The 10,971-nt window shown below is 42.6% G+C and overlaps 1 protein-coding gene across 1 annotated transcript; it reads right to left on the reverse strand.

Annotated features, from left to right (window-relative positions):
• Positions 1-505: 505 nt before the first annotated feature.
• LOC113451830 (uncharacterized) lies at positions 506-9,304 on the reverse strand. Its single transcript, XM_087928067.1, has 6 exons — positions 9,110-9,304; positions 7,514-8,098; positions 7,155-7,269; positions 6,945-7,021; positions 3,802-3,928; positions 506-2,268 (listed from the first exon to the last, which is right to left on the reverse strand). The coding sequence occupies exons 2-6, from the start codon at positions 7,913-7,915 to the stop codon at positions 1,073-1,075; spliced, it is 1,917 nt and encodes a 638-aa protein (XP_087784193.1). The 5' UTR covers positions 7,916-8,098; positions 9,110-9,304; the 3' UTR covers positions 506-1,072.
• Positions 9,305-10,971: the final 1,667 nt, after the last annotated feature.

The following is a 10,971-nucleotide window of genomic DNA, read 5'->3' on the forward strand; positions in this document are numbered from 1 at the left end:
GTATGGATCCTCCAAAAATAATCCCACATTTGTAATTTTCAATGTGTCCAAAGACCAGTAACTGTATGATGGAAAAAAACTATACCAACTGTATTTGATTTAATTTAAAAAGTATATGTGATACAATCCATTTTAGCTTTTGTCAACCTCATGTCACTCTGTAGCAAAGCAGACTGTTTGCACCTTCATAGAGAACCCTTTGCATATGTATTTATAGGCTTTCTCATCACTATGGCTCCTTTGATAAAAAGAAAACTCTCCCTTTAAAGCTCTTTCCATACTATGCACATTTATATGAGATTATGGGGAGGATTCAGTGTCATAAAGGCACTTTTGACTGAATAATGCTCACATTGCTATTACAAGTTCCCATGTCCTGATTTCACACAGTAGAAAACAAATCTGACTTTGTTATTTTCATATCCAAGTGATAGTTACTCCTTTGTGAAATGAGAGATGTCTCCCACACATTTCTGGCATGCTTCGTGATGCTAGGACACACAAACTCTTTTGATATTTTACTTTGCAATTAAGAAAACAAAAATCACCACAAAGTTAGGGCACAAAGCCAATGAGCTGTATGTTGAAATTCAGGTTGTATTTTCTAACCCTATACTCCTTATGGTTTTCTTTCTCAGCTATTATTTTGCAATACACAACAGGAAGAAAGGACAGAAAAGCAGATAACAAGATTAAGCAAATGAAAAAAAAAGTGCAATCATAAGAAATCAAGGGTTGGTTATCCACCTGCAATTCTACTGGATATATTCATCAAAAGGAATTCCTGGAAGTCTACATGTCTTAAATGTTGTGCTGGACACTATTAAGACACCATCAATGCCCATTATCTCCACTTATTTTTGGCCTTGGAGCCTCCTACTTACCAAAAATTATAATCAGGATTAAGGAGTCATCCTGTCCATTTTGGACTGGAAAGGCAAAATGTTCTCACATATCTGTATGAGTTTACTATTTATATGCAGTATCACCCAAGTGGAGCCTTTCATGACATGACATATTTTAGATTACTATTCCTGTTAAAGATCTTCACACAATCCTTGCACTGATATGGCTACTCTCCTGTGTGGATCTTTTTATGGCAAGTAAGAAGGCTACTCCTTCTAAAGCTCTTTCCACACTCCATACATTGATATGGCTTTTCCCCTGTGTGGATCCGTTTATGGGCAGTAAGGTAACTGTTGGTACTAAAACCCTTCCCACATTCCAGACATTTATATGGCTTCTCCCCTGTGTGGGTTCTTTTATGGTAAGAAAGATTACTGCTCCAAGCAAAGGTTTTTCCACACTCCATGCATTTATAGGGTCTTTCTCCCCTGTGATTCCTTTGATGGCTCCTGAGAGAATTATCAGGGAAAGTCTTTCCACACTCCAAGCAGGTAGATGATTTCTCTTCTGAATGGGCCATTTCATGGGAAATGAGGTGATCAGATACAGAAAAGCCCTTTCCACAGTCCATAAACTTATGTGGTTTCTCCCCTATGTGGTTCCTTTCATGTTCCCGAAGAGATGGGTTTTCACAGAAACCCATTCCACGTTCTCTGCATTTATATGGCTTCCTCCTTGTGTGGATTCTTTTATGGGAAGTAAGATTACTGTTTTGACTAAAAGTTTTTCCACACTCCATGCATTTATATGGTTTCTCCCCTGTGTGGATGAGCTTATGAGAAGTAAGACGACTGCCCTGAGAGAAACTCTTTCCACACTCCATGCATTTATATGGTTTCTGCCCTGTGTGGATGAACTTATGAGAAGTAAGATGACTACCCTGAGTAAAGCTCTTTCCACACTCCATACATTTATATGGCTTCTCCCCTGTGTGGATCCTTTTATGGGTAGCAAGAGCACCGCTTTGAGTAAAAAACTTTCCACACTCCATGCATTTATAGGGCCTTTCTCCATTGTGATTTCTCTGGTGACTTCTGAGAGAGCAATTGTCACGGAAGGCCTTTCCACACTGGATACAAGTATACGGTTTCTCTTTTGAGTGTGTCATTTTATGACGAATGAGGTGACTGGATTTAGAAAAGCTCTTTCCACACTCCAGGCATTTATAGGGTCTTTCTTCTGTATGGATCTTTCTATAAGTAGGTTGACTGATCCAAGGAAAGCTTTTTTGAATTCCACGTTGTGTTCGGTTCCTCTCATCACTTTTTGGTTCCAGTTGAGTGGCAAACTTCCCTGTTTCCTTTTTCCGGTGGATTGCTTGGCGTTGTTCTGTGTAATTCATATCCTCTTTGACATTATTTTCTTCAAAAAGAAACAAGAAATTGTAGCAAGATTAGGAACATGTTTAAAGATATATTTTTTTCCTGAAATTTTCCCAAAATATCATCAATATAATTTGGGTGTTTTGCTGGCTGATACAAAAGAATCTGATCTAAGCTTCTACTAAGGATGAATTTTCAGGTGGGCTAATACTCAAGTTCATATATCCTCATCAAATCAGATTACAATTGCCCAAAGAGAAAATTGCCCCTGATCTAATCTTTGACAACTAGCATATGCAAGGCCCTTGATCATATGGACCAGTTCCATGTTGCCATGAGCTCCTGTGCTGCATCGTATGCTCTACGACCTCGGGCCAAATTAAATCCCCAATAACTATCAACCTGGGACACTCACTGAGCAACCACAATCAGGAATGGCGAATTGACCAAGTGGAAAATCACAAGACTGTGATGATGCTTACAATTTTTCATACTTCTCTGTCTTTTGGAATTCTCATTCTGGTGCTGGGATAATTAGCAAAAAGGGAATCAAACGTGACTCCCAATAGTAGTAACTGTGAGAGTGATCTTTCCACACTCCATGCATTTATAGTCCTAGTGGCCATGGTGGCAAGCGGAAAGAATGCAGTACTGCAGGCCATGTCTGCTGACTGCCAGCTGCCGGCAGTCGGCAGTTTGATTCTCACTGGCTAAAGGTTGTCTCAGCCTTCCATCCCTCTGAGGTCAGTAAAATGAGAAGCCAGATTCTAATGGGCAATAGGCTGATTCTGTAAACTGCTTAGAGAGGGCTGTAAAGCACTGTGGTATATAAGTCCAAATGCTATTGCTAATGAACAATCACTTAAATATGACCCAGTGGTATGTGACAGCAGCCAAAAAACCTCAATGCAATCCTGGCCTATTTTCAAACTAGTCAACCTATTTTCCAAAGCACCAGAAGGCAAGGCAAGAAATAATGGATGGAAACTAAGCAAGGAGAGTAGCAACCTAGAACTAAGGAGAACTTTCCTAACAGTAAGAACAGCTAACCCATAGAATGGCTTGCTTTCAGAAGTCAGGAACGCTCAATTACTGGAGGCTTTAAAAAAATACTGGACAGCCACTTGTCTAAAATGGTTGAGCAGGGGTTTGGACTAGACCTCCAAGGTCCCTTCCAATTTCATTATTCTGTTATTCCTTGCGATGTTCTCAGGAATGGGACAATCCACACAGCCAACTCACTACGGGCCAACTCGCTGCGGGATAATTCAACGCAGAATAAAACAGTGATGCTGTTTTTTCGACATTATTTTAATTTTTGTCATTCACATTTCATTTGGCCCTTCCTTTAGTGATTTCTTTAATGATTTTATTCCACCATTTCCTTGATATTAGTGTAACTTTGGTTCTGTGGCAAGTTGGCTACAATGAGTTAGAGATAATCAGCAAGTTGACGAATGTATCTTTTATGTACACTGAGAGCATTTGCACCAAGACAAATTCCTTGTGTGTCCAATCACACTTGGCCAATAAAGAATTCCATTCTATAGAACCACAGATAAGAGATTCTTACCCAGAGAAGCCAGATTCCTGGAATTCTCCAGCATGACTTCCCCATGAAGAGCTTTTTGGTCAGGATCCAGCTGAGACCACTCCTCCTCAGAGAAATACACAGCCACTTCCTCAAAAGACACAAGATCCTAAACAAGGAAACACATTTCCGCATTAACAAACAATCCCAAGAAGAATTTGAGACTTCTCTTCCACCAATTCCAGGGGAGATTTGCAATGAACGAAATGATCAATTGTCGCAGAATTCAAAATAAGATCTCACAACTTTTGGCATATGGCACAACGTAAAGGACATTTCATCAGATTTACTGCAGGACTTTTAATGGCTTTCAGTGAAGTCAACTGAATAGTGGTGGGATTCAAAAAAAATTTACTACCGGTTCTGTGAGCGTGGCTTGGTGGGTGTGGTGTGGCTTGGTGGGCGTGGCAGGGGAAGGATATTATAAAATCTCTATTCCCACCCCACTCCAGGGGAAAGATACTATAAAATCTCCATTCCCACCCCACTCCAGGGGAAGGAAACTATAAAATCCCCATTCTCTCCCTACCCCACTAACCTGCTTTCCAGCTCCATTCTCCTGTGCAGGACAACAAAAGAAGACCCAACTGATTAATTGGGACTCAGAAGGCAGAGAATAGATGAGGGCGGGGCCAGTCAGAGGTGGTATTCCGAACTGCTCAAAATTTCCGCTACTAGCTCTCCGAACTACTCAAATTTTCCGCTACCGGTTCTCCAGAACTGGTCAGAACCTGCTGAATACCACCTCTGCTTAGCAGTAGCTCCAACACTTTTCTATGTGGGCAGAAACTGGAGAAACCCATTTGACATTTTTGCCAACTATCTGCTGTATCCACTTAGGGGCCATCATGCTCACACTCCCCACAGTAATAATGCAAAGAGAGGTTGTCATTTCATATGGGATTGACCCTGGGAGACAGAAAGAAGAGTCTTAGACGAGACAACAGTCTGCTCAATGAAATCTGAATTTCAGAAGAAGGGATGGGGAAGGGGGTTTCTTCCAGACTTGCTACATTAAATTAAGTAGAGCTAGAATTCATTGTCCCGATTCTTGTCTGGACTACCTTAAAAAGCTAACAGAGCTCATCCAGGGATCTGTGTTAAGACTACCAAAACGTGGGTGATGTAGTCTACTCACCTTCTGAACCAGAGCAGTGAAGAACATTACCTGAGAAAACATTTCTCAGGTTTTGCAAAGTTCAGGTGTCAGTTGGCACCCAGGTTGTTAGAAATCCCTCACCAAATTCTAAGTGCTTTGATTACGAGCCGCTTAGGCATACTTTTTATTTACAGATATTTTATTTGGCCATTTTATTATACCTTTTTAGTCTGGTATACATCCATTCATTTTTATACATCAATATGATTATAAGTTTAGGAGGATAAAGTTGAATTCTTTCAAGGAAATAAAGAATAGAATGGGGGCTCCTTTTATTAGCTATTGTCAGTGTTCCAGAAAACCTCCACTCCAACAAATCCTCTCCAAAGTTCTTTTTATCATAGTAGTAAACTGGCACATCTGGAAAGTCCCAAATCTGAAAGTTCCAGATTTCCTTGCAATAAGTAAAAACTACAAAAGCACCACCTGCACCCCTCATTGCATCACATGCCCCAATCACCATCTGTCCCAGCTTGAGACGTCCTTTCAACCAGGTGCAGAAATAACATGACCTTGACTTAGAAAAAGAATGCTATTATGTCTAACCACATATACTCCAAGAAATTCCCCCTCCCATTTTCCCAGCCTCAGGAATGTGGCAGTCTGGAAACGTCTGATGCTAATATAGCTTCCAAAGCTTACAACTATCTCTCTAATCATTTTAAATACTTTTTAACCTTAATTATAGTTGTTAAAAAATGTTCTACAATGGGTGGGGAAGATTAGAATAGACTTTCTTTCTTGGTTCTCCAAAACACTCTTGAGAGGTAGGCCAAACTGAGTGTGAATGTTCAAAGACTCAATCTAAATTTTCCCTTTTTGTGTTGCTTTGAAACAGCAATATTGCACCTTTTTTCTAGATTGTGTGGTTCTGAGCTAAATCATTCATGCCCTGGTCATCTTTTGTTTGGATTACTGCAATAGGCTTTATTTGGAGCTACTCTTGGAAAGTATTCAGAAACTACAGCTGGTACAAAACACAGCAGAATGGACAGTTCTGTAGGCCCCTAGGATGATACGTGCAGCTGCAATGGTTGCTGGTTTGCTTCTAAATCCAATTCAAGCTGTTGGTTATCTAAAGCCCATCATGGTTATGGTTGATCATCCAAAGCCCATCATGGTATGCGACCTGGTTATTTGAAGAACTGTCTTGCCCCAACCCACTTATTCGGACACATACCCTACTGATGGAGTAATTTTGGCTAGTGGGTCAAGGAGAACAGCCTTTCCTGTGTCACCCCTGCCATTTATAACATGGTACTCCTCAACGTGAAATCCATCTCGCCCTTTCTAGCCTTCCTTAAAACTTGTTTCTGATGTTTGGCCTGGGGCCTGAATGGAGACATGTCATCTTGGAGGTTACTGGATTAAAAAGAAGATCCCACTTCCACTCCTTTATAAAACTCCCTGTCTTAGCTATTTCTCTGTTAATTTTAATGCTGCATCTATTGTTTCTTTAATCTTTCATGTTATTTTAGTAGGTTGTATGCTGCCCAGAGTTGCATTCATCTATAACAGTTGAAAATAAAAACATTTTGCCACTGGAGATAACATCTCCCTCCACTTTTCTGACTGTTCAGAAGGGCCTGAAAATCTGGCTGTACCAGTTATTTTGGAGCCCGATGGGGGTGCACTATGCTGGAGGTGGTTGATTAAGTAAGAGACAATAGTCCACCCACGAATGGTCTAGGTACTTGGCTTCAACCTTCATTTTAATTACTGTTAATTTTAGTGGTTTTATACTTATGCTTTTATGCCATTCTAAGCCACCCAGAGTCACACTGGATACCGAGACAAGAGGCATATGAATTTAATAAACTTTATTTATTTCAGAAAATTTATATGGCCACCTAATTCATTCTCAGTGATTTTGGGTGTCTTACAAAATATATGTATATTGTCTTAAACTCCATAACAAAATGGAACCCATCCAAGATTCATGGATCTTTTCCAACGTTTCTCCTACCTGAGGTTCAGTCGCTCTTTCAGCTATGTCGCAAAGAAGAGGTGATTCAAAAAATATCAAGGACTGTTTTTGGTTCTCTGTGAAAGGCAGAAAAAGCACGAAAGCAGATTTGTTAAAAAAAAAAAATTGAGATGTTCCACCCAAGAGGAGCAAAAGAATCAGTTAGCTGGATATCTAAACCTTATATCACACAGATGCGGCTTCCATTACCTGACGTGGTATCCTGATTTTGATCTTTCTGAAAGATCTCCCCAACCAGTAGTTCTTGAGAGGGTTTGGATTCTTTCCTTCTCTTGACATACTCGGTGGCTGCTTCCAAGGATATCTGGACATGACGTCCCAGTAGAAACAAGGAAGAGCAGAGAGAAAGAAATGAATTCTCATACTGTACCCTCAAGCTAGGAGACCCCAATGCATATCACTGAAGGTGGAAAATAAGGGTGGAATAATTCCCCAAAAACATCTCCTAAAAGAAGAATGGGACAACTAGCCTAAGCAGTTCATAATCCCAGAGAGACACTGACAAATTCAGAGAGATCATTAGACCTGCCGGGGCTATATTCTCACACCTGCAACTCTTCTTGCATGTTTTCCTCCTCCTGGCTCAGCAGGAATCCTTCGGCGAGGGCCACTGCCTGGGAACTCGTCTCCGTTCCACACTCCCGCACCCATTTCTCCATCTCTGGGGGTAGGACAGCCAGGAACTGCTCCAGGAGCACTAGGTCCAACATCTGAGCCTTCGTGTGTCTTTCTGGCTGCAGCCACTGAAGGCAAAGGCGGTGAAGGTGACTGCAAACATCCCTGGGCCCAGTCACCTTCTGGAACTCTACTTTTCTGAAGGGATAGCAAGTGTTAGTTCCCACTTCCTGGATCTTCTCTCTAAGACTTGACACATTCTTCTCACAGCTCCAAAGCTGAGCAGCAAGCGGGCCTTTTCCAGTTCCTGCATCTGCTAGGTGTTGTCCTTCCATCTTCTCTTTTTTTTCTCTAATCCAGTTACAAAGTGGGCCAATAGATCTCCAGAGGTCTTCCTATTCACAAGACCTGAATTTCACGAAGTGATCCTGGTCAAATTTCCTAAGGACATTCAACCTTCCACACTTAGAAGACACTTTCATCTCAGATGGAGCAGGAAAGGTTTCCACTTAACATATCTGAAATGGAAAACAGAAATTTCCAGTAAATATAGTATAACTAAATTAACTAATGAGCATCCTTCTCCAAAGTAAAACAAAAAGACTAATGAACCTACAAATGTCTGCAAAGCGGAGAATCTTATTAGGTAAATTGATTTATCTGGGTCTGGAGGAAATGCAGGAGAACCTTTCTGGATCATCTTCTACCGATTATTTACAATATTTGAGAAATACATAAAATATTTTGGATTCCTATTTTTGAGTTAGTTACTCAACTGATTTCAACTTATTGTGAATGAAGACAGACTCTTTAAATCACGAGTGTCGCAGGTCACAAACAAAAATTGAGCCGAGTGCTATATAAACCCATTTATTAAGTAAATAAATCAATATCTGAATATATAATAAAAGCAACAGAAGCCCATCTGGCCCGAATCCCTTTGAGAACTTGAGAAGCCTGAATTAACACGCCATCATCCAATACATATAGCACTAACACCCAACTGAACAATCCACATACAATTTAACATGATCTTCTGATTCACCCAATTCTTACAAACACATCCGCCCACTTCTTAACTCCATGCAGCGTTTTTCAAGCTTTCATTTCAACACCCAGAATGTAAAGTTGCCAACTTTTGACAACCATTGGTGTCATCGGGCATACAGCGCGAATGCTGCACATCAACCCCACTTTTGCCATGTTTCTCTTCTTCGTTTGCCGATAGAGCCCTTTTGCGGTCGTGCGGAAAGACTGGGAAGCAGCACCCCAATCCTTGCACCCAGATCCAGCAGGAAAACTTCGGGCCAGCCTCCCCTCCCCCATGCAGTGGCTCCCCCAGGAAATGTGGGGAAAACGGCCCCTCCCTTCTAAAGAACGCATTTCTCTCCTTTCCTTCCACCGTCTCCCGCCTTGCCTCTGCATGGGAAAGGGCGGCAGGGGAGCATGGGACCCAGACTCCGACCCCAAAAGAAGACTTGGCCCGTCCCCATGCATGCCTCCTGTGCTTTGGCAGAGCCGCAACTCACAGAACTCGGGAGTCTCGTCTGGATCCGCATCCCTGCAAAGCTTCCCGGCAGCTTCTGGGTCTTCTGCAAAGGCCCCGCCCCAGCCTCCCGAAGCGGGTGGGGGTGGTAATAATATGAAGACTTAGATGCACCTCCAGCGTCTTCCAACTGACGACCCGGGAATCACGTGCCAGGTACTAGCGCATGTTCAGTTCTGTCCTGAAGCTGAGCGCTCCCCGGTGGACTCTACGCAGAACTGGCAGGATTCCCCGCAGAGAGGAGGGCGTCTGAGGGGAGGAGGAAGGCAGGGATGATGGGCATGGGAGTAGTTTTGGTGGGGGTAGAAGTCCCTCTCAATGCCTCCCTGTCTAAGAAAGACGCTTCGGCACCTCCAGTTTTTCCATCTTCCTCTCCAGGAACCTCTGTGGAGATAAATCTCTCTGGAGGATTTGAACTCGGTTCCCTCAAAAACAGCCGTTTGAAGGCTCCGCAGAGATTGGAGAAGGCCTCAAAAGGGCACCAAAATCTTCTCAGAAACAGCCGGGCAGTCAGAAGACAAGGACCAGGAGGGGAAACACAGATCTGTATTGGTTTTTATTTCTTTAATCCAACATATGAGGTTGCCTTCTCAAATTCTTGCCTCTGGGTGCCTAAGAATGATTGGAAAGACCGAGTGGCAGTTTATGAGGGAAAAAAATAAATAATGAAGAAAGCCGATTCCAAACTGGAGAAAAAGCTGAAACTGATGTTCCAAAAATGTTGCCTCACAAGTCTCATTGAGGGAGAAATGACGCCACATCAGGACGAAAGACAGACAAAGGAAAGCAAACACTGAAAAACAAATATAAAGCTGAAACAGCATGTTGGGCAAAACAAAATAAAATCTGTCTTATGTGGGGGCTGAGTAGGGAATTCAACTCAGGACACCAGGACACTTTTTAGAGATTTTAAAACAGGGGTGTCAAACTTAATTTCACTGGGGGCCACATCAGTATGGTTGCCCTCAAAGGGCCAGTTGCATATAAGACTATGAGGTGGGCATACCTGGGTGGCCATGGCTGGCTCTTGAGCTCACCAGGCACAGGGATCCTCCAGTCCAGCCCCACCCCACTTCCCTGAGGGGACACCCAGCCACACTTCCTCCTTAAGGGTAGTGCTGCTACTGTCTGCTGTGAGACAAGATCAGGAGGAATGCGACAAAAGCTGGGCAAGGAGAGGCCAAGCGATGCCAACTTCTTCTGTTGCCTGGCACCACCAGCCCCCGCATGCTCACTGGCTTCTATCTGCGTTGGCAACCTCCTATACACACCTTGCCTCACCACACCTCTCCTCACCCAGTCTTGCTTTGCAATGCCTCTCGTCGCTGGCCTTGCCTTGGTGTTGTGTCACCCCTCCAGGCTTCTCCGCAGCATGCCCGGAGTGCCTGGCCATGCTGGGATGGGCCGGGACCAAAGTGGTGGGGGCTGGATCCCTTGCCATTACCAGGGCAGCCCCATGGGCCAAATCTAGACATATCACAGGCTCCAGCCTGCGTGCTTTCAGTTTGACATTGCTGCTATAAAGAATGACATTGGTATGACCATGGCAAAATCTAAACAAAGATTACAAATCAGAGTAGCATGGAGTATCGTGATCCATGATTGCCGATAATGATTCAAAAGAAAACTTCCTTACCATAAAATGTATTTCTGTAATTCATATTTAACTATAATTTCTGCAAGTCTTTCCAGATTTATGCTTGTCCCATAACACGCCTGGAGTTATATAATTTGTTAACTAAACTGATGCCTGCTCTCAAAAAGCAAACATTGATTTTTTAATTGGGGATTTGGGCCTTCTCTTATCATGATCCGATGAAAAGTAGGATAAATGAGGAAAAAAAT

Source organism: Pseudonaja textilis, chromosome 2 (assembly GCF_049901715.1).
Source record: "Pseudonaja textilis isolate UNSWEBS1 chromosome 2, rPseTex1.2, whole genome shotgun sequence".
NCBI lineage: Eukaryota > Metazoa > Chordata > Lepidosauria > Squamata > Elapidae > Pseudonaja > Pseudonaja textilis.